The sequence below is a fragment of the Entelurus aequoreus genome, linkage group LG11 (assembly GCF_033978785.1).
Source record: "Entelurus aequoreus isolate RoL-2023_Sb linkage group LG11, RoL_Eaeq_v1.1, whole genome shotgun sequence".
In the NCBI taxonomy this organism is placed as follows: Eukaryota; Metazoa; Chordata; class Actinopteri; order Syngnathiformes; family Syngnathidae; genus Entelurus; species Entelurus aequoreus.
The window spans coordinates 25,348,434-25,375,732 of NC_084741.1; the positions used below are offsets into that span (position 1 = coordinate 25,348,434).

The 27,299-nt window shown below is 38.3% G+C and overlaps 1 protein-coding gene across 3 annotated transcripts; it reads left to right on the forward strand.

The window, feature by feature from the left end:
- Positions 1 to 310: 310 nt before the first annotated feature.
- Positions 311 to 27,042, forward strand: LOC133659907 (GTP-binding protein 10-like). 3 transcript variants are annotated; one of them, XM_062062755.1, is made up of 10 exons: positions 311 to 421; positions 4,444 to 4,637; positions 4,716 to 4,807; positions 7,534 to 7,678; positions 7,776 to 7,849; positions 17,860 to 17,912; positions 18,058 to 18,165; positions 25,284 to 25,361; positions 25,447 to 25,570; positions 26,082 to 27,042. In XM_062062755.1, the coding sequence occupies exons 2-10, from the start codon at positions 4,498 to 4,500 to the stop codon at positions 26,282 to 26,284; spliced, it is 1,017 nt and encodes a 338-aa protein (XP_061918739.1). In that variant the 5' UTR covers positions 311 to 421; positions 4,444 to 4,497; the 3' UTR covers positions 26,285 to 27,042. The 3 variants fall into 3 exon arrangements, with proteins under 3 accessions (XP_061918739.1, XP_061918740.1, XP_061918738.1); XM_062062756.1 differs by lacking the exon at positions 311 to 421 and adding an exon at positions 3,031 to 3,404 and having other exon boundaries at positions 4,733 to 4,807; XM_062062754.1 differs by lacking the exon at positions 311 to 421 and adding an exon at positions 3,032 to 3,404.
- Positions 27,043 to 27,299: the final 257 nt, after the last annotated feature.

The following is a 27,299-nucleotide window of genomic DNA, read 5'->3' on the forward strand; positions in this document are numbered from 1 at the left end:
TAAAAATAAAGTGTTGCATATTGATATTTATCTGTTTCTATATATATTTATTGTGAGAAATCATTAAGATGATCAGTGTTTCCACAAAGATAAATATCATTAATTATTAATAATAACAGAGTTAAAGGTAAATTGAGCAAATTGGCTACTTCTGTCAATTTATTTAAGTGTGTATCTAACTGGTAGCCCTTCGCATTAATCAGTACCCAAGAAGTAGCCCTTGGTTTCAAAAAGGTTGGTGACCCCTGCACTAGGGTCTCAACAGATGTCTAAACAACAGCTAACTACTGACAGTAGGGAGCAGTGTAGGTCTGTTTCACCGTGGGAGTCTCCTCTATAATGACGCACTTCCGCCCAAACTCTACAATGCTGTGAAAGCGACAACACGTTTCCATTTGTGGTCCTTGTGTCCATATTTCAGGTTAGTAATTACCTTAAAGCAGCTATATTTGAAACACAAATAATTTCGTGGTAATGTGCAGTCACTGAGTTTTAGTTTGATGTAAAGATGATGGTGTTCTTGTGAGTGACACTTGGTGTTCATTTTGGGACATTGTAATGTAATGCAAAGTGAGCTGCTGCAGTTTATTTTCTATTTTTTTTTTCTAACCACTTCTGCAAAAGTGATAAGTGCAAAGAGCCTAAATGTGTACAATATGAGTTCGTTTTTGGTATAATAACTTTCTATCTTGTTTATTGGTCCAGTTCTGCCAATGTTGTTAGCATTAGCCACTGTCTGCTTTCAGTGTGCACTGTAGTGGTGCAGCTACTCACAAGTGGGCTTTGCCAAAGCTATGTAGTGACACAACAATGATGCGGACACTGTAGTAACAGTATTATGCTGGAAATGAAAATGAGAGATATTGATGAAGAGAACAAATGATGTAAAATGAGAATGGTGTTATGTGTTATGTAGTGTGAATTTGAATAATGACAGAATGATTGTTAGATTGATTATTACTGTGATAATACAAAAATGTGAACATTGAAAAGACAATGGAAAACAAAACAAAAGAAAGAGACAGAATATATTTTTTGTGGTTCAATAAAAACACAATCCTGTGGAATCTGTGAAAGCGACAACACTTTTCCATTTGTGATCCTTGTGTCCATATTTCAGGATAACTATAAGCTGTAACCAGCTACCCAAGCCGGGACCTGTAACAGATGCACAAAAAAAACTTGCTTAATTATGAGCAACACATTTCACTTTCATCCACCACTTTCTGAATTCAAACAATTGCACAAAGCATTGCCAAAACAAATCTTATTTCTGCTTAAAGATAGTTTGCCACACTGTCCATTATTACTTCCATAACTTAATCATTAATACAGTAACTATTTTATTAGATCATGTCTTAATATACATTTTAATCCAGGTAAACAAAACAATATATTTTTTTATTACATTTAATGAAGGCACAATTTTAAAAATACAAACATTATATTTATTTTTTCCATTACCAGCCAAGGTGAAAGAAACTCACTTTAAAACCACAAACAATATGTATCCATATTTTTGGTTAGGTAAACACATCCAAGTATTGACAAATGTCTTTTTACCTGCATGCTTAGTTTGGCATTCTTTAATTTAGTTTTCTATGTTTGTTTTCTGGGAGTCAATTTTTTTTATATAGGTTATATAAATCTTTCACCTCAGACTTAACAGGGACAGTGCAATTTTTTTATTCACACATCCATGGATAGGGCAACAATGGAATTGTTTTAAGTTCTGGGCAAAGTGCCTGATACATTAGAGAAGAAAATACTTAAGACATGGCACAAAGCACGGTGGCAGAGGGGTTAGTGCATCTGCCTGACAATACGAAGGTCCTGAGTAGTCCTGAGTTCTTTCTGTGTGGAGTTTGCATGTTCTCCCTGTGACTGCGTGAGTTCCCTCCGGGTACTCCGTCTTCCTCCCACCTCCAAAGACATGTACCTGGGGATAAGTTGATTGGCAACACTAAATTGGCCCTAGTGTGTGAATGTGAGTGTGAATGTTGTCTGTCTATCTGTGTTGGCCCTGCGATGAGGTGGCGACTTGTCCAGGGTGTACCCCGCCTACCGCCCGAATGAGGCTGAGATAGGCTCCAGCGACCCCAAAAAGGGACAAGCGGTAGAAAATGGATTGATGGATGGATGGCACAAAGTTTCAAGACGTATACAGAAATATCTACGCACATATCAACTAAAACTGAAACGCAAACCAAAATTGCCGGAAATATAGTGGATTTTAATGACAGGACCGCGGACTGGCCTGTAAGAAAATCTCTACTATGATGCACGATCGAATCCTTTTTTTATATCCACTTTCATATGATATGTACATATAGATATCTGTAAACGCCAGACCTCGATGTGTTATGTGTAAAATATTTTCTGTGTAGGGCTCCAAATACATTTAAGCCAGACACACAGGTCCTGTAGTATCCCCGCTTTTACTTTGAAAATAAAACTTGCGGTGTCAGGCAACGAAAAACCATCCGTTTTGGTCTGTTTTTCAGTTTTGTTTACTGGGGAACTTCATTTTTCTTTTCAAAACCAAAAAAGAAAAACGCTTTGTTTGTGGGTCAGGAGTCCGTGTACGATTCGTTTTTTGTTTGGAATAGAAAAACACTTTAACATAAAAATCCACTTTTTCCGATTTTTTGGTTCGATAATTAAAAAAACCTCTAAACGGATCTTTATCCATCATACAATTTTAATGTTTTTAAAAATCGAAACTGGGAATTAAAACAACGAGTGGAAAACTAATCTATTCCCTGTTAAAGGTCTGGACATATGCGCATATTGCACATGCGGAGTGTATCTTTTCAGCTCTTTAATGAGTCACCCGAAACAACAATAACAGAAGAAGAGCGAGAATGCAACCACACGTTAAAAATACACATTAAAAAACTATAATTTTCAAATAAATACTTTCAAATTGTGTGATTTGTGTTTTCTATTCGGAATCGGATAACTGTTTAAAAAAAAACGTTCACATATACGACGATCATATTGTTCTTTGAACACACCACCTCAGGCTTCCGGGCTCGTCAGAAGCAGCTCGGTCGTAGCATGTAAACAAAAATCCACGATGGCTTAAAACTGTAAGATCCATCTATGTTCTACCGCTCGTCCATTGCCAGTAATTGTAATTCACCCTAACGCGCTGCGGTTGGTTAACACACTTCACATCATTCGGGAAAGCCAACACTCGTAAAAGTGTGAAATGTTTGCCCCTAAAAATGCCCAGACACAGTATAGTTCGCTATGTGGTCACGTGAGGACGTCGCAACCGGTACGTAGAGAGTCCGCGACACAGTTAACGCCCCCAGCTGTCCTTGTAGCTCACGCTTGTTATCTGCTTCATGACCGCCATACCAAACATGGTTCAACTGAGTAGAGTTTGCCTCCGGAAAGTAAGTATTGCTGGGAAGACTTAATACTAAGATTCTATAGTTAGCAGCTTTCGCTAAACATGAGTAGAAGTGGTGGTCAGAGGCCGTTTGCTAGCTAGCTAGCAAACGGCATCAAGCTTGTGTAAAACAGTCAATGTAACTGCTGAATGAGTAAAGTGTTTTTGCAGGTTATTCGCCGTTTTGTATCTTTATTTTTTTAAAGAAGAAGAAACATCAGGCACTTAAAAACGTTAAATAGTCCACAGCACCACACGCGGAGTTTCAAAGTGTTGCACAGTGAGCCTCATATGGTCGCCACAGACAATGTAATTTGATACTCTAAAAAACAATGTTGTTTTCCTTTGCTAACTTAGGTTGCCTCTACACTAAGACGGCTAAGGTTATACAGGATATAACCCACCTAACCTTATCCCTGTACACACACACACAATGCTTTGGTTTAAGCCCCCCCCCCCTTCTCCTCCACCCGCCGGCACAACGCGACCTGGTAGGCATGCGCGGAAAATGTACGTTTGTATACAAATAAAATGCAGGAACTATAAAAGTACGGATTTTGAATTACTGTAATTTATTTTTCTCTATTTTTGTGTAGCTGATATGCCACACTTAATAAACCCCTGGGATAGATTGATTTACTAGTTTTGTGCTTTATTTGTTGCTATGTCCTCATCATAGAAAATACAATAGAAAAGGGTCTCTTGCAGATAAACAAATTGGATGCAATGGATTAGATTAATATAGAAACACTCATACATTTTCTAGACACTCATACCGCTTTACAGAGAACTGAGAACCCATCATACTTTCACTCCACCACAGCTGCCCAGGGGTAGACTGAAGAAAGTGTGGCTGTCCTCTGACCACCACCAAACATTTGTTCACATTCATGCACCCTTGTGAGCAGGACTGGGGGTAAGGTGGGTGAAGTGTCTGTCCAAGGCATGGAATGGGACCCTGAAGTTGCTGGCTCCGCCATGCCACCGTCTAAGCCACACTGTCTCATAACAAACTAAAAGTGTCTTGTCTGACTATTTTGCAGTATGGACATTTTGTGGACAACATCCGCCTGTATGTCCGCGCAGGCACAGGTGGTATGGGTTTGCCTCGCCTTGGGGGGTACGGAGGACAGGGTGGAAATGTCTTGTTGGTCGCCACAGAGAACATGACATTGAAGAGGATCAAAGACAAGCACCCTCATAAACGGTTTCTAGCTGGCGTAGGAGCGAACAGCAGGTTGGTTAGTGACGATAGGATCTGTTGTATCCCAAACATAATGGTTGTGTATTCTTTGAGTTGTTTTTGTGTTGACAGTGTGCGTTCCCTGAAAGGTGAAAGCGGAATGGACAAAGAGATTTTGGTTCCAGTGGGTGTCACAGTCACCACAGATAAAGGCAAGATAATTGGTAGGTGGATAACTATCACAGTCAATATTATCACATATATAGTTCTACATAGTTCTGCTTGATGTCAACTGCTTTTGTCGACATAAACCAGTCTGAGGGGCGTTGACATAAACAGGTTACACTGTAATCTGTTCCAGGGTCAAATTGTCAGTCATAAAAGTAAGATTTTAAAGGCCTACTGAAACCCACTACTACCGACCACGCAGTCTGATAGTTTATATATCAATGATGAAATCTTAACATTATAACACATGCCAATACGGCCGGGTTAACTTATAAAGTGACATTTTAAATTTGCCGCTAAACTTCCGGTTCGAAACGCCTCTGAGGATGACGTATGCGCGTGACGTAGACCGGCGAACACAGGTATGCCTTCCACATTGAAGCCAATACGAAAAAGCTCTGTTTTCATTTCATAATTCCACAGTATTCTGGACATCCGTGTTCGTGAATCTGTTTCAATCATGTTCATTGCATTATGGAGAAGGAAGCCGAGCAAGCAAAGAAGAAAGTTGTCGGTGCGAAATGGACGTATTTTTCGAACGTAGTCAGCCACAACAGTACACAGCCGGCGCTTCTTTGTTTACATTCCCGAAAGATGCAGTCAAGATGGAAGAGCTCGGATAACAGAGACTCTAACCAGGAGGACTTTTGACCTGGATACACAGACGCCTGTAGAGAACTGGGACAACACAGACTCTTACCAGGATTACTTTGATTTGGATGACAAAGACGCAGACGTGCTACTGTGAGTATGCAGCTTTGGCTTTTTTTTTGCGTATGTACGTAACTTTTTTAAAATATATAAGCTTTATGAACCTTGGGTTAGGTGAACGGTCTTTTGGGCTGAGTGATTGTGTGTGTTGATCAGGTGTTTGAATTGTATTGGCGTGTTCTATGGAGCTAGGAGCTAGCAGAGGAGCTAGGAGCTAGCATAACACGTACCGTACGTGCGCGTCACGTACGTAACTTTTTAAAAATATATAAGCTTTATGAACCTTGGGTTAGGTGAACGGTCTTTTGGGCTGAGTGATTGTGTGTGTTGATCAGGTGTTTGAATTGTATTGGCGTGTTCTATGGAGCTAGGAGCTAGCAGAGGAGCTAGGAGCTAGCATAACACGTACCGTACCGTACGTGCGCGTCACGTACGTAACTTTTTAAAAATATATAAGCTTTATGAACCTTGGGTTAGGTGAACGGTCTTTTGGGCTGAGTGATTGTGTGTGTTGATCAGGTGTTTGAATTGTATTGGCGTGTTCTATGGAGCTAGGAGCTAGCAGAGGAGCTAGGAGCTAGCATAACAAACACGCAGGTGTTATTATGCAGGATTAATTTGTGGCATATTAAATATAAGCCTGGTTGTGTTGTGGCTAATAGAGTATATATATGTCTTGTGTTTATTTACTGTTGTAGTCATTCCCAGCTGAATATCAGGTACCGTGAGTATGCAGCCTTGGCTGCTAAACATTCGATAACTTGACCGTATGTGCGCGTCACGTACGTAACTTTTTAAAAATATATAAGCTTTATGAACCTTGGGTTAGGTAAACGGTCTTTTGGGCTGAGTGATTGTGTGTGTTGATCAGGTGTTTGAATTGTATTGGCGTGTTCTATGGAGCTAGGAGCTAGCAGAGGAGCTAGCATAACAAACACGCAGGTGTTTTTATGCAGGATTAATTTGTGGCATATTAAATATAAGCCTGGTTGTGTTGTGGCTAATAGAGTATATATATGTCTTGTGTTTATTTACTGTTGTAGTCATTCCCAGCTGAATATCAGGTCACCCCCGGCTCTCACAGCATCTTCCCTATCTGAATAGCTTCAACTCCCCACTAGTCCTTCACTTGCACTTTACTCATCCACAAATCTTTCATCCTCGCTCAAATTAATGGGGAAATTGTCGCTTTCTCTGTCCGAATCTCTCTCACTTCATGCGGCCATCATTGTAAACAATAGGGAACTTTGCGTATATGTTCAACTGACTACGTCACGCTACTTCCGGTAGGTGCAAGCCTTTTTTTTATCAGATACCAAAAGTTGCAATCTTTATCGTCGTTGTTCTATACTAAATCCTTTCAGCAAAAATATGGCAATATCGCGAAATGATCAAGTATGACACATAGAATAGATCTGCTATCCCCGTTTAAATAAAAAAAATTCATTTCAGTAGGCCTTTAACATTTGTCAAGTCAAGTGTAAAAATAAGTTAACCACATTAAAGTAAATGTCTTACCCTTTAATGTTGTGTGACAGAGGTGTTGCGAGGGAGGAAGGGTAACATTAATGAGTTGACTTCATTGCACTTTTTTTACATTTTATTTACTGTCGTACGATTGTTAAAGTGTAAAAAGAAATAGGGTTAGTTTGTGTGCCCAAGAAGTGAGTCTCATCATATGAAGACAAAACACACTGTACTTTACACATTTTTCTTTTCTTTACTCAGCCATATTGAACTGAGCAGCCATGACTGTATATCGCTTTTCTACATAATGATAACTTCCCCTTCCTGTTCTATGATTATATGTCACCTTTCCGCTTTGCCATCACTGGTACCCTTCTCTGATGGCACAAAGAAAAAGCAAAAATCATGTGGAGGTAATCCTTCTGAGTCTCATGAGACATTTTAGAGGCAGATTTTTTTTCCCAAAAATTTGATGAGGTTGTACTGTATGTTGTCACATTGAGAGTTATTGTGATAACAAGTTATCCTGCTTTTCTTCTCGAAGGAGACCTTAATGCAAAGGGTGATCGTTTGATGGTGGCCAAAGGAGGACACGGAGGATCTTTGTCCTCTTCTTTTCTGCCCAGTAAAGGCCAGTCAAGGCAGATCAAATTAGACCTCAAACTCATCGCTGACATGGGCCTTGTTGGGTAAGTGTATGTAAGTGTGTGTGTGTCTGTGTGTGTGTGATGTAGTGAAGGAGCACTACTCAAATGTGGCTTATGAACCTTGCTTTGTCACCATCAGGTTCCCAAATGCGGGCAAGTCGTCCCTGCTGACAGTTTTGTCTAATGCCACCCCTCAGATAGCCAATTACCCTTGTAAGTGCCTGTTATATAAGTTATTAATGGATTACATTTATATAGCTGGGAGCAGGTGGGTAAAGTATATTTACTAATTTTTCTATTTTTTTTTACATTAAAGTTATTAGTTATTACATATTTTGGCTTCCTCCCACCTCCAAAGACATGCACCTGGGGATAGGCTGATTAGCAACACTAAATTGGCCCTAGTGTGTGAATGTGAGTGTGAATGTTGTCTGTCTATCTGTGTTGGCCCTGCGAGGAGGTGGCGACTTGTCCAGGGTGTACCCCGCCTTCCAGCCAAATGCAGCTAAAATAGGCTCCAGCACCCCCCGTCATCCCAAAAGGGACAAGCGGTAGAAAATGGATGGACATTCTATTTATTATTAGCTGAACTACTGTTACCTCCAAGGTGTCCGTGTCCTACGCGCACGGAAAATCTATGCAGTGCTTAAACTCCAAATCCCAAATTCAACCTAAACTCTATACAAAAAACACAAAACATTTTAATCCGTACCATTTTGCAATGCAACTCTGCTAGTGACAGGTGACAACAGGTGGTCACAACAGAGAAAATATTGGCAATGTCTGCCGAGACTTTTTAAGGAGGAGAAAGATCTGCATAAAAATAAAATTTATTGAGTAAAACTGATTGCTGTCGTCCTTAACCACACCAGCACAACGTCAGCAACAAAATTAATCTCTAGCAAAAGTAGTCACTTTCTGCCAAAATCACACCCAACAAACAAACTATATGTCATGTTGACAGCATCCGCTCTTTCACTTTTATTTGGGCCAAAAGACGCACACACTTGGCTCAGCTAGTGATACGTTCATGGCCACAAAAACAGCAGGCATTTACATTTTCCGCAGAAGTTCGCGTTTTTAAACATTTATTTTTGCGTCAAAATATCACTTGCATGTTTTTGTTAATGACATTTCTATAGAGCATGAAAGTGGGACGTGGAAACGCGATGCATTGTGGGCTTGCTGGCGTCTGAATTGCTTATTTAAAACATTGCAATGGTCTGTGATGATCGCTTCATGGACAAAAACGATTTTGTGAGATTTGTCTCATTTCCATTGTGAAAGCAAACCCAAGGAACTGAAGTTAGTGAGCTAATAAAGGGACGGCAAATATTCTGGATAGCAGCCATGATACGATCAAATATCACTTTTAACGCCATCACATGTTGGTGTGTTCACAGCATTTTCAGACTGCTATATTTGAATAAAAAACATGTTTTATTATGTTTCACATGAATCCAGATACCATTTTTTTATCTCATACCAGGAATAATTCTTTGTTATACAGACAAACAATGTAATGGAAACATTAAAGGCCTACTGAAACCCACTACTACCGACCACGCAGTCTGATAGTTTATATATTAATGATGAAATCTTAACATTGCAACACATGCCAATACGGCCGGGTTAACTTATAAAGTGCAATTTTAAACTTCCCAGGAAACTTCCGCTTGAAAACGTTGCGGTATGATGACGTATGCGCGTGACGTCACGAGGGCAAGGGAAGTGTTTGGACCCAATTCAAATACCTCTGTTTTCGTCGACAAAATTCCACAGTATTCTGGACATCTGTGTTGGTGAATCTTTTGCAATTTGTTTAATGGACAATGGAGACTGCAAATAAGAAAGTTGTAGGTGCGATCGGTGGAGCGGCGTACTACAGCAACAACAACACCAGGAGGTCGTGTTGTGTTTTGAGCAGGATAGCAGACGCACTACAGTGAGTAAGCCCGCCGCCACATCTAAGTTAGCTTCTGTTTTTTTAGCTTCGCCAAGCTGAATATTATTAATCGTGTATTTACATGTTCATGGTTTAATAGTATTTTTGATCTTCTGTCTATCCATCCAGTCAGGGTTTTTTTAAATTTAGTTTCTATCTGCATTTGACACTGATGCTATCACGTTGGCTACGTAGCTAGGTTAGCTTCTATTTTTTTAGCTTCGAAAAGCTGAATATTATTAATCGTGTATTTACATGTTCATGGTTTAATAGTATTTTTGATCTTCTGTCTATCCATCTAGTCAGGGTTTTTTTTAATTTAGTTTCTATCTGCATTTGAGACTGCTATGCTATCACGTTGGCTACGTAGCTAGGTTACCTTCTATTTTTTTAGCTTCGAAAAGCTGAATATTATTAATCGTGTATTTACATGTTCATGGTTTAATAGTATTTTTGATCTTCTGTCTATCCATCCAGTCAGGGTTTTTTTTTATTTAGTTTCTATCTGCATTTGAGACTGCTATGCTATCACGTTGGCTACGTAGCTAGGTTAGCTTCTATTTTTTTAGCTTCGAAAAGCTGAATATTATTAATCGTGTATTTACATGTTCATGGTTTAATAGTATTTTTGATCTTTTGTCTATCCATCCAGTCAGGGTTTTTTTTTATTTAGTTTCTATCTGCATTTGAGACTGCTATGCTATCACGTTGGCTACGTTGCTAGGTTAGCTTCTATTTTTTTAGCTTCGCAAAGCTGAATATTATTAATCGTGTATTTACATGTTCAGTCATGTAAATACACGATTAACATTCAATGGACATTGATGGACATTCACGACTGTGAAAGTCCATTTCGCGTTCTCGACTCTCATTTTCAAGAGGATATAGTATCTGAGGTGGTTTAAAATACAAATCTGTGATCCACAATAGAAAAAGGAGAGAGTGTGGAATCCAATGAGCCAGCTTGTACCTAAGTTACGGTCAGAGCGAAAAAAGATACGTCCATCACTGCCTCTCAAGTCCTTCACTGTAACGTTCCTCATCTACGAATCTTTCATCCTCGCTCAAATTAATGGGGTAATCGTCACTTTCTCGGTCCGAATCTCTCTCGCTCCATTGTAAACAATGGGGAATTGTGAAGAATACTAGCTCCTGTGACGTCACGCTACTTCCGGTACAGGCAAGGCTTTTTTTATCAGCGAGCAAAAGTTGCGAACTTTATCGTCGATTTTCTCTACTAAATCCTTTCAGCAAAAATATGGCAATATCGCGAAATGATCAAGTATGACACAGAATGGATCTGCTATTCCCGTTTAAATAAAAAAAATTAATTTCAGTAGGCCTTTAAAATCAACAGCAAACTGTGGATTATTCATTTAAACAGCAGAAGTTTGTATGCAAACTACTATAACGTGACATTTTTTTTGGAACAATTCAACGACTACTTCAATGTTATTGCTATTTTAGAAACATGGATGGATGCTAAAAAAGGAATGGATTTTGATCTGGAAGGATATGAACTAAATTATTTTAACAGTACCAACAAGAACGGAGGGGGAGTAGCTGTGTATGTGATTAATAAGTTAAACTACAAAGTGGTTAAAAAAAATATGTCATTACCTATTGATAAGATCTTAGAATGTACAGTATAACCATTGAAATATGTCATTAAAAAAGCAAAACATCCTGTTCAGTTTTGTATATATAGATCTCCAAAGTCAAATATTGATACGTTTAAAAACTGGATTAAGGTAACTTTTACTGAAATCAGTCAAAAAATACGTTTATTATGTGGAGACTTCAACATAGACCTCTTAAACCGTAACAGACAAAAGTCCATATATGACTGTATTGACACAAAATATAGCCTAAGTCAGGGGTCGGCAACCTTTACCACTAAAAGAGCCATTTTGACAAGTTTCACAAATTAAAGAAAACAATGGGAGCCACAAAACTCTATTGAAAATTTTAAATGAAATAACACTGCATGCAAAGCTTTTTTTGCTTTGTGCTATGTTTTAACCAGGGGTCTCAGACACACGCCCCGGCCCGCACCTTAATATGAAAATGTAATGTTAGTGCGGCCTGCGAGTTTTAAATGAATGGCGCTTGATAGCGTCATAATTGCCAACGCTCCCAATTTTTCCAACCCTCCCAATTTTTCTGGGAGATGCCCGAATTTCAGGGCGTGATGGCACTGCTTTCTGCTTGCACAAGTAAGTGACAGCAAGGCATACTTGGTCAACAGCCACACAGCTTACACTGACGGTGGACGTATAACACAACTTTAACACTGTTATGTTACAAATATGCGCCACACTGTGAACCCACACCAAAAAAGAATGACAAATACATTTCTGGAGAACATCCGCACTGTAACACAACATAAACACAACAAAACAAATACCCAGAATCCCATGCAGCCCTAACTCTTCCGGTCTACATTATACACCCCCGCTACCACCAAACCCCGCCCACCTCAACCGACGCACGGGGGGGGGCGTTGATGTGTCCTACGTGTGCAAGTAAAAGCTACATACAACATGTGGCCGGGCTGGCACGCTGTTTGTACAGGCTATAGAGGACAATAAATGCAGTGCCATTAAGGCACACCCTTAATTTAGTTGTTAGGGTGAAAATCAGAGAATATTTCTAAGAGAGGCACTGAGATCTGTAAGTCTCCTGGGAAAATCGGGAGGGTCGGCAAGTATGCAGCTGAGCCGCATCAGAGTGGTCAAAGAGCCGCATGCGGCTCCGGAGCCGCGGGTTGCCGACTCCTGGCCTAAGTTTATATCCTAAAATCACAAAGCAAAGCAAAAATTCAGGACATAATATTTTTACTAATGATTTTGATAATAATACCACAAGTGGTATGCTCGCACAACACTTAAAGGCCTACTGAAATGATTTTTTTTTATTTAAACGGGAATAGCAGATCCATTCTATGTGTCATACTTGATCATTTCGCGATATTGCCATATTTTTGCTGAAAGGATTTAGTAGACTCACCAACACAGATGTCCAGGATACTGTGGAATTTTGTCGAAGAAAACAAGAGGTTTTTATATCGGGTCAGATGGGGTACAACCACTTCCGTAGATTTTGTGACGTCACGCGCATGAATCATATCCAAAGGAGTTTTTCAACCGGAAGTGTGGCGGGAATTTTAAAATTGCACTTTATAAGTTAACTCGGCCGTATTGGCATGTGTTTCAATGTTAAGATTTCATCATTGATATATAAACTATCAGACTGCGTGGTCGGTAGTAGTGGGTTTCAGTAGGCCTTTAAAATCTTTATTACATCTGTATGTGGAATTAACATCAGTGATCATGTTGTCAGTTTTCATTTTCTATGACGGAAAGTACAAGAAGAGGAACATTGGAAAACAAAAAGACATTTTGAAAAATATGCACAGAAAAAACAAAGTTTTCAAGAATGATCTGAGAGATCAAAGTTCGGACAATGTATACAGGAAAATTATGTAGATGATGCGTATGGTATTTTTAAAAATACTTTCTGGATGCTTTATGACAACACTGTCCATTGAAACAACTTAGTAAGAAGCAAAAGAAAAACAATCAACCATGGAGGACAAAAGGACAGAAAAATGCTTGCAACAAGAAAAATATCTTATATAGAACATTTATAACACAAAGATCTACAGAGGCAGAAAACGAGTACAAAATGTATAAGAACAAGCTAACTGGCATACTACGAACATGGAAGAAAGAATATTAAAATTATTGGACCAGAACAAAAACAATATGAGAGGAACACAGGGCATCCTAAATAGCATTGTTAAAAATTGTGTGGAAATGTAAAAAATGACGAGATGAATAAAGTAGTTGAAAGCTTCAAAAAGTAGTTTGTGAACATTGGATCAATCCTGGAGGAAAACATTCCATATCCCGAGTCAGTTGAGGAATTTAATGACACTACAAACAGAAATCCCCACTCGATGTTCCTCGTAGGTGTGACAAAAGAGGAAATAATCAATATTGTGAAAAAATGTAAATCCAAGACCTCAATTGATTTGTAACGGAATTGATATGGAAACAATAAAAAAGGTTATTGAAAAGATTTCAGAACCTTTACTATATATCTGCAACCTATAATTTCAAACAGGCAAATTCCCAGATAAAATGAAAATAGCAAAAGTCGTACCAATTTGTAAGACTGGAGACAAACACCACTTTACAAACTACAGACCCGTTTAAAAAAATATTGAAAAACTGTTTAACGACAGATTGAACAATTCATAAATAAAAATGAAACACTCACAGACAACCAATACGGGTACAGAGCCAACATTTCAACATCAACGGCATTAATCAAAATAATGAAAGAGATTATCAATGCAATAGATAGCAAAAAATTTGCTGCTGTAGTGTTTATGGATTTAACAAAAACATTTGACACAATCAATCACAATATCTTAATAAACAAATTAGAACGGTATGGCATCAGAGGGTTGGTCTTGAACTACTTAACCGACAGGAAGCAATACGTGAAGATAGGTGAACACATGTCAACAAGAGCTGAAAATATAAATGATAATGATAAATGGGTTGTACTTGTATAGCGCTTTTCTACCTTCAAGGTACTCAAAGCGCTTTGACAGTATTTCCACATTTACCCATTCACACACACATTCACACACTGATGGCGGGAGCTGCCATGCAAGGCGCTAACCAGCAGCCATCAGAGGCAAAGGGTGAAGTGTCTTGCCCAAGGACACAACGGACGTGACTAGGAAGGTAGAAGGTGGGAATTGAACCCCAGTAACCAGCAACACTCCGATTGCTGGCACAGCCACTCTACCAACTTCGCCACGCCGTCCCCTTATATCTTGTGGCGTACCTCAGGGATCAACACTGTTGAATTGTTTAATCTTTATACAAACAATATTTATAAAGTTACAAAGGACTTAAAGTTAGTGTTATTTGCAGATGATAAAACTAAGTTTTGTTCAAGAGAGAATACAAATAAAAACAGAAGTAATTAACAAATTCAAAAAATGGTTTGACAAAAACAGACTATCTTGGAATCTCAGTAAATCTAAAATAATGCTATTCGGTAACACTAGAGGGGAAAGTCAAACACAAATACAAAAATAGACGGTATACACATTGAAAGGATAAAAAAAACAAAATTTTTGGGTGTGATAAACTGGAAACTTCATGTAAAAAATATACAACATAAAGTAGCAAGAAACATGTCAATAATGAATAACGCAAAATATGTTCTCGACAAAAAATCACTTCATATTCTCTACTGCTCTGTAGTGTTTCCATATGTGAGTTATTATGTAGAAATATAAGGAAAAAACTATAAATGTGTGCTTCATTCACTAACGGTGTTACAAAAAAGATCAATTAGAATAATACACAATGTTGGATATAGAGAACATACAAACCCCTTATTTATTGAATCAAAAATTTTGAAATTCAACGACTTCTTGCATTTGCAAACAGCTAAAATTATGTACAAAGCAAACCATAACTTGCTACCCAGGAATGTTCAACAATTCGTCTCAACAGAATAGGAGAAATATAACCTTAGAGGAGAATATAATTTTAAACATTTGTATGCACGCACAACACTTAAAATCTTTATTATATCTGTATGTGGAATTACATTATGGAATGGATTAAGCAAAGAAATCAAACAAAGCACCAATATGATTCCATTTGAGACTGTTCAAAATACTAGTGTTCACAAAGTACAAAGAAGAACAATTATAATGAAGATCTTGAAAAAAAATTTTTTTAGAAGATTATGTATTTAATATTTGTTTACTTAATTATGTTTTTTTATTTATTTATTCAGTGTTCTGTTACAAACAGAAAACAAGGAAATGGGATAAAATTGTTATGATAGGAAAAGGGGTATGATTAAATAAGATCTGCTTCTTCCTACTCCTTTTCGGACGAGCTGTAATGAAACAACTGGAAATATGTGATGCATCACATTGTATCTTATGCATGTTCGAAATAAACTGAAACATGTAACTTTTTGTAGGCTGTTAGCGCTAGCATTAGCTAGCTGCTGGTTACAACAACATGAAGTATTTTGGAAAAAATCATTGTCCCTATTTATAGATCAATCACTGAGAATACCTCAAACATTTCCCACGTTAATGCAGTGTATTACAGACTTAAAATATATTTAGTATGAAACAAATTTCTCCAGGAGACAAATGTGACTTTATGTGACAAGTCCTGTTTACTTACCTCTGAAATGACGAAATGTTTCTCCTTTAGAAAGAAAATTCACCCACTCAAAAATGGTTTGTCCGTAAGCCTTTACCCTCTTTGCATTGCTAAATTCCTCGCCTGTATACAAATGTACTCTGTTGACGAGATACAGGACTAGTTTGGCAACTTACATAAATCTCTTGTCGATTGGACGTGCTCACATGCATTAATTCCACCAATTTTACTAATATTTTCAAGTTAGCGAGCCTTTAAAACAGGGTCCAGTTTGTCTTGGTATACTTCCTTAACTCTTTTCTTCCACATAATAGCTTAAAGCTTCATAATATAACCTTAGGAATGTTATCTGAGTTCTTTGCATGCAGGTCATAGGATTTTGCATTACGTTTTCAATGTGCTAACTCGTGCTTACTCACATTTTGGCAAAACGAATGGGCACTGTACACCCTTACCCCCCAATCTGATGTGTGCTTATTTTAGTTGCATGTAACATTGTTAATTTATGGATATTGCTCATGAAATGTGGTTACAAGATAACAAAAATGATAATTAAATCTATGTAATTATATATTTTACAACACACATTCAAACGTTTAAATTGCACCGTATAATAATAATCAAAAACGCACCAGAGACAAGAACTTCGTTTATGCGGTCACACCACACAGCACTTAGGGCTGTGAGCGCACATGTTTTTATTAGCACACACAAATTGACACAGTCAACCACGGACGCATTTTAGCTGTGTATGTCAGCCTTCAATAATGAAAACAGGTGTTTAGGAAATAAAAGACAATCAGGCCAAACACAATAATTGAGGGAAAATCTTAACATGTGCAAAAATATGATTTACTCGATTAATCGATTGGGATATTCGATAGAATACTCGATTACTAAAAATTCGATAGCTGCAGCTCTAGTTATAACATATATTACGTATTATATATATATATAAATATTTATTTGTATTATTACATATTTTCTACATTACACTTTTTGTTACCTACTTTTTTATATTAAACTTGTTATATGTATGTTATTGAATATGTTTTCTTTATATTTATAAATTATTACATATTTTACATTTGTATTTTTCAGTTATTGCAAAAGTACCGTAATTTCCGGACTATAAGCCGCTACTTTTTCCCCTCGTTCTGGTCCCTGCGGCTTATACAAGGGTGCGGCTTATTTGCGGCCTGTTCTTCTCCGACACCAACGAAGAGGATTTCAGTGGTTTTAGTACGCAGGAGGAAGACGATGACACAATGATTAAAGACTGACTTTTCATATACCGGTAGGCTGGTTATTTTGATAACGTACAGGCGAGCACTTTGTATTACTTTGCACCGTTGTATTATTTGTACTCTGCACGAATGCTGTTCGCCATGTCAAAGATGTGAAAGTTTGATTGAATGATTGAAAGATTTATTGTTAATAAATGGGACGCTTTGCGTTCCCAAACAGTCATCTCTGTCCCGACAATCCCCTCCGTGGTAGCAGGAACCCCTATATACTACGGTAATTACACATCAAAACCCTGCGGCTTATAGTCGGGTGCGGCTTATATATGGAGCAATCTGTATTTTCCCCTGAATTTAGCTGGTGCGGCTTATAGTCAGGTGCGGCTTATAGTCCGGAAATTACGGTATTCATGAAATGTATTTTTAGTTATGACATATTTTTGACATTTCCTTGCTATTGCATATTTTTTGCATCACGTGGTCAACCACTTTTATTTTGAGAGCCACGAAAAATGGGTCCGTTTACCTTTGTGTGTCATCACTTTAATAAGCAGTGTGAAAAACAAAAATAACACAAGTACTGTTAAGTTGCAATGTATTAAAATGTACACAAAGTGACTTCCTGTTCACTGCAAAGTAAGCTTTAAAAATCACCATTGTGTTTCCGGTATGTCTCTTGACCAAGTCACAAGTAAATGAGAGGCAATGAATAGTTTTGTTTGTGTATATAACCGCTTAATAAACAGGTGCTACATATTAGTTGTTATGATTTACTGCATGTTTTGCTTCACAGTTGTGATAATTATTTTTATTTTGCAGTCACAACGTTGCAGCCTGAGATTGGTAAATTATTATATGATGACCACAAGCAGGTATGAAAATCTGAAAACTGTCTTAATTGGTGCACTTGTGTATTCATACTTGGGTTTGAGTGCATAAGGGCATTCATTTTTAGAAGTACACTGTCAGTACTGCATCATGTATTGGTGTGGTTATGCTTGCTTTTTCTTCATGTAGATCTCAGTCGCGGACCTCCCAGGTTTGATTGAAGGTGCACACATGAACAAAGGAATGGGACACAAGTTCCTTAAGCATGTGGAGAGAACCAAGCACCTTCTCTTTGTGGTTTGTATAACAACAACATTGATGATTCAACTTTTTAGTTTTGTTTACAAACACCTTTTAGTCCAATCATAGTCCATTCCAGGGTCAACCTTTTGATGATTGTGGAAACCTTTGTTAAATTTAAGGAACTTTTTGATATTGTGTAACTTATAAAAGGTGTAAATTAGTCTTTAATGATAAATGTATATAATTTTCCATCATTCTTGTCACATAATTGTAAAAAGAAAGAAGTTATCCACTGTAAAAAAAAATCTTGTCATTGTAAAAAGAAAGAAGTTATCCACTGTAAAAAAAAAAAAAAGTTTATCTTCCTTTTGTAATTATTTTCTTAAAGATGCTGTTTGCAACTTAACAAAATAACAAAAGCTTATGTCACCAATAGTGGTTTAACAGAACACATACCGTATTTTTCGGACTATAAGTCGCTCCGGAATATAAGTCGCACCGGCCGAAAATGCATAATAACGAAGGAAAAAAACATCTATAAGTCGTACTGGAGAAATTTATTTGATAAAACCCAAAACCAAGAATAGACATTTGAAAGGAAATTTAAAATAAAGTGTATGTTATATGACGGTTTCATAAATACACCTTACGGTGCAACCTGGACACATCATCAGTGATTCTCCCGGAGTCATAGGGTGTTTCGGGTCTTAATCAAACACCCTCTCCCGGGCGACCCAGCCGAGGGTGATCAGTCCCTCGACTTGTGTCCAGGTAGCGCTCCACGCCACGCGTCCCCCCTCCGACGGTCTGCCCCGGGGTTGCGCCGGTGGTGCTTGGAGGTTCCAGGCACTGTGGGGAGTGTCCGGGCCTGGGTCCTCCTCCGTCTCATCAGGGCCGTACAAGGTACTGGCCCTGTGCGTTGCACCACGGGTTTCCTCAGGCAGCCTATCTTGATCTTATGTGTCTTCAGGGTTTTTCGCAGCGTTATATGGGCGCTCCCTTGCGGGAGCTGCAACTTGGGATGCTACCCCTCCCTGCCCCGGTTGCCGTCTTTCCGAGCTGTCAACTGTCTCTCCAGTTGTCACCACTCTTTCGGGGTTGTCATCCAGCCTCTTCCTGGAAGTCAATGGCGATGCCATACTGGATCGGTTTCATAAATACACCTTACGGTGCAACCTGGACACATCATCAGTGATTCTCCCGGAGTCATAGGGTGTTTCGGGTCTTAATCAAACACCCTCTCCCGGGCGACCCAGCCGAGGGTGATCAGTCCCTCGACTTGTGTCCAGGTAGCGCTCCACGCCACGCGTCCCCCCTCCGACGGTCTGCCCCGGGGTTGCGCATAAATAACCAACTGAGAACGTGCCTGGTATGTTAACATAACATATTATGGTAAGAGTCATTCAAATAACTATAACATATAGAACATACTATACGTTTACCAAACAATCTGTCACTCCTAATCGCTAAATCCGACGAAATCTTATACGTCTAGTCTCTTACGTGAATGAGCTAAATAATATTATTTGATATTTTACGGTAATGTGTTAATAATTTCACACATAAGTCGCTCCTGAGTATAAGTCGCACCCCCGGCCAAACTATGACAACAACTGCGACTTATAGTCCGAAAAATACGGTATATATATATATATATATATATATATATATATATATATATATATATATATATATATATATATATATATATATATATATATATATATATATATGTATGTATGTATGTATGTATGTATGTATGTATGTATATCGTATGTATATATACAGTGGGGCAAAAAAGTATTTAGTCAGCCACCGATTGTGCAAGTTCTCCCACTTAAAATGATGACAGAGGTCTGTAATTTTCATCATAGGTACACTTCAACTGTGAGAGAAAGAATCCAGGAATTCACATTGTAGGAATTTTAATGAATTTATTTGTAAATTATGGTAGAAAATAAGTATTTGGTCACTTCAAACAAGGAAGATCTCTGGCTCTCACAGACCTGTAACTTCTTCTTTAAGAAGCTTTTCTGTCCTCCACTCGTTACCTGTATTAATGGCACCTGTTTGAACTCGTTATCTGTATAAAAGACACCTGTCCACAGCTCAAACAGTCAGACTCCAAATTCCACTATGGCCAAGACCAAAGAGCTGTCGAAGGACACCAGGAAAAGAATTGTAGACCTGCACCAGACTGGGAAGAGTGAATCTACAATAGGCAAGCAGCCTGGTGTGAAAAAATCAACTGTGGGAGCAATTATCAGAAAATGGAAGACATACAAGACCACTGATAATCTCCCTCGATCTGGGGCTCCACGCAAGATCTCATCACGTGGGGTCAAAATGATCATGAGAACGGTGAGCAAAAATCCCAGAACCACACGGGGGACCTGGTGAATGACCTGCAGAGAGCTGGGACCAAAGTAACAAAGGTTACCATCAGTAACACACTACGCCGACAGGGAATCAAATCCTGCAAGGCCAGACGTGTCCCCCTGCTTAAGCCAGTGCATGTCCAGGCCTGTCATGGATGATACAACAGAGGATTGGGAGAATGTCATGTGGTCAGATGAAACCAAAATAGAACTTTTTGGTATAAACTCATCTCGTCGTGTTTTGAGGAAGAAGAATACTGAGTTGCATCCCAAAAACACCATACCTACTGTGAAGCATGGGGGTGGAAACATCATGCTTTGGGGCTGTTTTTCTGCTAAGGGGACAGGACGACTGATCCGTGTTAAGGAAAGAATGAATGGGGCCATGTATCGTGAGATTTTGAGCCAAAACCTTCCATCAGTGAGAGCTTTGAAGATGAAACGTGGCTGGGTCTTCCAGCATGACAATGATCCCAAACACACCGCCCGGACAACGAAGGAGTGGCTCTGTAAGAAGCATTTGAAAGTCCTGGAGTGGCCTAGCCAGTCTCCAGACCTCAACCCCATAGAAAATCTGTGGAGGGAGTTGAAAGTCCGTGTTGCTCGGCGACAGCCCCAAAACATCACTGCTCTCGAGAAGATCTGCATGGAGGAATGGGCCAAAATACCAGCTACTGTGTGTGCAAACCTGGTAAAGACGTATAGTACTCGTTTGACCTCAGTTATTGCCAACAAAGGTTATATTAAATTATTGAGTATTGAATTTTTGTTATTGACCAAATACTTATTTCCCACCATAATTTACAAATAAATTCTTTAAAAATCCTACAATGTGAATTCCTGGATTTTTTTTCACATTCTGTCTCTCACAGTTGAAGTGTACCTATGATGAAAATTACAGACCGCTGTCATCTTAAGTGGGAGAACTTGCACAATCCGTGGCTGACTAAATACTTTTTTGCCCCACTGTATATATATGTATGTATGTGTATGTATATATATATATATATATATGTGTATGTATATATATGTGTATACAGTATATATATGTATATATATATATATATATATATACATTTTGGGTGTCATTTTATGGGGGGCGGGGGTTGGTGGTAGCGGGGGTGTATAATGTAGCCCGGCAGAGTTAGGGCTGCATGGGATTCTGGGTATTTGTTCTGTTGTGTTTATGTTGTGTTACGGTGCAGATGTTCTCCCGAAATGTGTTTGTCATTCTTGTTTGGTGTGGGTTCACAGTGTGGCGCATATTAGTAAGAGTGTTAAAGTTGTTTTATACGGCAACCGTCAGTGTAACCTGTATGGCTGTTGACCAAGTATGCCTTGCTGCCACTTACATGTACTATCAGAAGCTGCATACAACATGTGGCTGGGCTGGTAAGCTGTTTTGTACAGGTCGTAGATTGGGTTAAACGCTTTGCCTACACGGCACGCCCTTATTATTATTGTTTGGGTGAAAACCGGAGAATATTTGCCCCGGGAGATTTCTGGGAGAGGCACTACAATCCTGAAGTCTCCCGGAAAAATTGGGAGGGTCGGCAAGTATGAAGCTGAGCCACATCAGAGTGGTAAAAGAGCCGCGGGTTGCCGACCCCTGGTGTAGACAGATTTAACATGCTAATGCTAGCATGCCAGTTAGCAACACATGTTATGCCAAAGACATTTAGCATATCAGTTTGTGGCATTAAATTCTGGAATGCATTAAGCAAGGAAATCTAACAAAGCACTAATATGATTCAGTTTAAGAAGCTTTTCAAACTACAAGCGTTCTTAAAGTACAAAAAAAATAATTAGATAATGTCTTTCATCTCCTAGATGAACCATAAATGACTTAACTATATATTTATGAAAATGTTACTGTGTATATGTTTATATGTCTAATATTTATTTATGCCTTTAATAGTTGTTTACTTACTTATTGTATATTAATTTACTAATTTATATATTCACTGTTCTGTTACAAACAGAACATGTGATAAAACAGCTATGATATGAATAGGGGTAGGATTAAATAAGATCTGCTTCTTCCTCCTTTTCGGACTTGCTGAAATGACACAACTAAAAATATGTGATGCATTACAATGTAAGTGTATTTCATAGATGCTCGAAATAAACTGAAAATAACTAAACTAATTAACTAAAAAGGTGAGTGGAGTGTGTGGATGGTGCAACGGTTCCAATCGGATAAGAATTGTGGGGCATGCAGAATTTTGTATATTGCCCATTCATTCTCAATGGGTAGAAATTCTGAGAAAAACAAGAATTTGGGGAAAGGGAAAACATGTTTTGCCTTCGATATCTCGGAAGAGTAGTGTGTGTGGATAGTTGAAAGATCTGAATCAGGTTTAAAAAAAAAAAATGTTGCAAAATTTGGGGCATAGGAGAGTTGAATATGTGCTTTAATTTTAATGTAAATATCCTGGAAATATGGGAATTTCAGGAAAACTGCACGTTTTTGAAAATTTAGATCATACCACAATTGTCCTCGATTATATAAATGGGATGGTGTTGGAATTTTTCGAATTGGTTGAAAAATATTGGAATTCCTAAATTTTCAATAATTAATTCAATAATTTCAATAATAAAAATCAATAATTTGTACAAAAATAACCCCAAAAACTTGTCTCAACTAAGATAAATGTGTTGATGGTGGAATGGTTGGAATTGTTTGATAAATGTGGACTGTGAAAACTTTGGGACAAGATGTGAAAATAAGGCATTGGAAAACCAGAAATTCCGGGAATTCTTTTTTTAATTGGAAGATGGGGGAAATTCCTGGTACGGTAAATCCAGGTAATGCAGGAATTTGTGGCATCCACACAATAATACATTGATTAATTTTTGTTGTCGAACAACATATGTGTGTGCTTAGTTTTACTGTAACTTCATTGTAGAGACTATCAATCAATAACCTCAAGTTGTTTTTTTCATCTCTATGTAAAAATAAATTTGTTTTCCATATTTGGCAAGCTGGCACAGGGGTTAGTGCATGTGCCTCACAATACGAAAGTCCTGAGTAGTCCTGAGTTAAATCCCGGGCTCGGGATCTTTCTGTGTTTCAGTTTGCATGTTCTCCCAGTGACTGCGTGGGTTCTCTCCGGGTACTCCGGCTTCCTCCCACCTCCAAAGACATGCACCTGGGGATAGGTTGTTTGGCAACACTAAATTGGCCCTAGTGTGTGAATTTGAGTGTGAATGTTGTCTGGCTATCTGTGTTGGCCCTGTGATGAGGTGGCGACTTGTCCAGGGCGTACCCCGCCTTCCGCCCGAATGCAGCTGAGATAGGCTCCAGCACCCCCGCGACCCAAAAAAAAGGGACAAGCGGTAGAAAACGGAAGAATGGATGGAATTCTAACATTCGGGGAGGGCAGAACAATATATGTCATTAAACTAGGGGTTTACAAATTGCAGCCTGTGTTATAATGTAATATTAAAGTAGGCAGCATCAATTAAACATAAGATATAATAAGAAATACATTTATGTTAATACTAATTACCAATAACATATTTTTTAAATATATGTAAAAACATTTTGTTAGCCTTTTTAACGAAATATATGAATATATAAGAATTGTCACTGATTATGCAAATTATATGATGATTTCATAATGGCACTATCCGAGCCAGACCCCCACCCCTAAAAGTATATTGGCAATATGCTGTTCTACTAGATCAGGGGTCGGTAACCCAAAATGTTGAAAGAGCCATACTGGACCAGAACTACAAAAAATAAATCTGTCTGGAGCCGCAAAAAATTAAAAGCCTTCTATAAGTGATATAATGAAGTCAACACATGATATACGTGTCTATATTAGCTATATTAGCCTACTATCAAAATGACTTTGTCGCAGGCTGACACAAATCTTCGTTGACAGAAATGTTGACTTGTAATATTTATTCTACCCATTTTTACAGCATTGGAAAACATTAGTAAAACTGAGGCTTCTCGGGGTGAGATACCTCGTCGAAATTACTGGCTCAGAATGGCCAAAGGTATTGATGTGTGTGTCCATGTTAAAGGAACTGGCGGGCTGTCTTCTTCAAAATTGATTTACAACAGTCTATGCAAGCTGGGTTACGATTGCTGTGGTCTGGAACAACATTGCACACAAACAACTATCAGAAATGCAGCCAATATTACACACATACATTATGAGGAATGCAGATATAAATTAAATACACAGAGGATATAGGAAATTAAATGAGCTCAAATATACCTACAAGTGAGGCATAATGGTGCAATACGTACATAAAGCTAGCCCAAATAGCATCTTTGCATCGTTTAGCTTGCAGTCATGCACTGACAAAATATGCTTGATAAGCACTCCACACAAGTCAATAAGATCAACAAAGTTCACCTTTGTGCATGCGCACACAGCATAAAACGTTTGGTGGACAAAATAAGATAAAGGAGTGGCATAAAACACGTCTTTCTCTGACATCGTTGAAGAACATCTGTTGCAAGCAAACTACGGTGACCGCCAAAATTAGTAGGATAAAATGGCGCTCGCCAAATACTCATCAGTGAAGCATGTTTGATATAAACCGTGGCATTTCTAACAATTAGGGAGGTTTGTGTCATGTTGTCCTCTTACAGAAACCCTATTAAAACAAAAATATATTTTTCCCCCATCTTTTTAAATTTTCATGCATTTTTGAAAAAGCTCCAGAAAGCCACAAGGGCGGCGCTAAAGAGCCGCAGGTTGCAGATCCCAGACTAGATATATATGTCAACTGGGAGAGCATGTTAGCGCAATGATTTGATCTTTATTTTTTTAGGTTGATGTTTGCGGATTCCAGCTCGCGAGTCAAACAGCGTTCAGGTCGGCCTTTGAAGCGGTGCAGCTCCTCACTAAGGTGACATTCATCAAGTCACCTTTTCTGTTTGTCTTTAGAGTGTAAACTAAAAATGTCCACTTTCTGTCCTCTTTGTGGACTGCAGGAGCTAGAGTTGTACAAGGAGGAGCTTGTGAACAAACCAGCACTGCTGGTAGTCAACAAGATGGATCTGCCGTCTGCTGAAGAGAACCTGGAGCAGCTAAAAGAGCAGCTACTAAACCCAGAAGGTAAACAATTAAATTATCACGCACCATCACTATTAGAGGTGGGAATCTTTGGGCATCTCATGATTCGGTCACAATTCAAAAATTACGATTAGATTCAAAATAAATTAATGCATCCTTAATTTATGTATATTGTTGCAGTTTTAGATTTATATTTGTTTTCCTATATAAGCTTGCATTAATTGCAACTTTTAAAAACAGTGGATTAAAATTAATACCCATTACATTTATTAAATTACCGATAATTAATTAATTAAATGTGTGCAAAACTGGAACATAAGTGCCCTAAGATAAAAGAGCTGGTCAGATCTCTCGGTGAAGTGACTTGCTTTAGTGAGCCAAATTTTACAACTGTCTGCATTACTTTATTTACAATAAAACAATAATTGATTATGATTTTACAATGACCAATGTCCGAATGGCGATGCATCTAAAAATCGATGATTTCCCCCACCTCTAATCACTATATTCTGTAAATATTAATCATGTTTTAAATGAGCTCATCTTCCTGTAGATTACTGCAGGACATTGCTGCCCACTGACTTGATACCAAAGGGTCACATGACATTCAGGCACGTGGTTCCTGTCTCCACTACTACCGGGTTTGGTGTGGACCGATTGAAAGGTTTAATTCGGGAGTCGCTCCAGGAGGCAGACGCCATGGATACTGAGCCCTTCCGTCAGGAAAGACTGCAGCTGCTGAGGCGATCACTGTAGTTAGTGTTACTTTAAAAACATGGATTATGTTATTAGTCCTTTAAAGGGGTCAAATTCTAATTATTTTTCTACATTTAAAACACTTCTGTGTTGTCTTCATAATATTTAATGGTGTTGCTTGGATTAGTTTTATGGCTTATCTTCAAGCCGCTTTCTGACCATCTCTTAAGGATGCGCTGTTTTGTGGACGATCTTATTTATGTGACTTCACCTCGATTGCGTCTTCTCCCCATCTTTCATATATTTTTAGCGCTTCCATATGGAGTCTACTTACAGATATTACTTCAAACTATACACTACTTTGGAGGGATGGATGTATTAGAAATGGCAACAGCGGAGAAAGCATGTTCATGTACGAGACACCAATGAAGCAAATTCCAAACGTCTTGTTTCCCAAAAGTATGAAGAAAGGCAAGATGGTTTTATAAATATTTTTGCATGGCCACCATAGTTTGATTTTACATGTTCGGGACTTATGCGGATCCCAAATACACAAAAACAGGTACAAATGCAGGTTTATGAGCGTGGTCACCATGACGTCATTGACTCATTTGCATAATTTCCTAAACTATTTTCTTTAAAAAGCTCAAAAATGTGTACATACATGGTAAACATTTATAATGAATTAGTTTGTTGTTTTTAACGTTTTGCCCTATTTTCAATTGTTGCTGCTTTTTGTACAATGTACTGTTGAGATTTTTTTCAAGTGTTCCAGACTTTTGAGGGTTTTTTTTTAATTAAAAACAACTAGCAACAAATCTAGCATCTTGTGGTGTTATTATAAAATGTACTCGTGTTTAGAGACTATTTCTGTCCCTCGATGTCCCTGATGAAAGAAGAGAGCCGCAGTGACCATGACGTCACGCTTGCTTCGCGCTGTTGCTCTAGTTTCTTTTCTTAAAAGCCGCCACTGTCCTCTTAATATTTGCACATTTTGTAGATAGCTGTCCACTGGTATATCTGGAATGTATTAAAATTATGTCCACATTGCATGCATGCTGACAATGCTCGAGAC

Bases quoted from the DNA above. Each gene is read 5' to 3' on its own strand.
- LOC133659907 (XM_062062754.1), top strand. From the start codon at position 3,354: ATGACCGCCATACCAAACATGGTTCAACTGAGTAGAGTTTGCCTCCGG. The intron at 3,405-4,443 runs GTAAGTATTGCT...ACTATTTTGCAG, and splicing joins GTAGAGTTTGCCTCCGGAAA to TATGGACATTTTGTGGACAA. The intron at 7,850-17,859 runs GTAAGTGCCTGT...TTTATTTTGCAG, and splicing joins TCAGATAGCCAATTACCCTT to TCACAACGTTGCAGCCTGAG.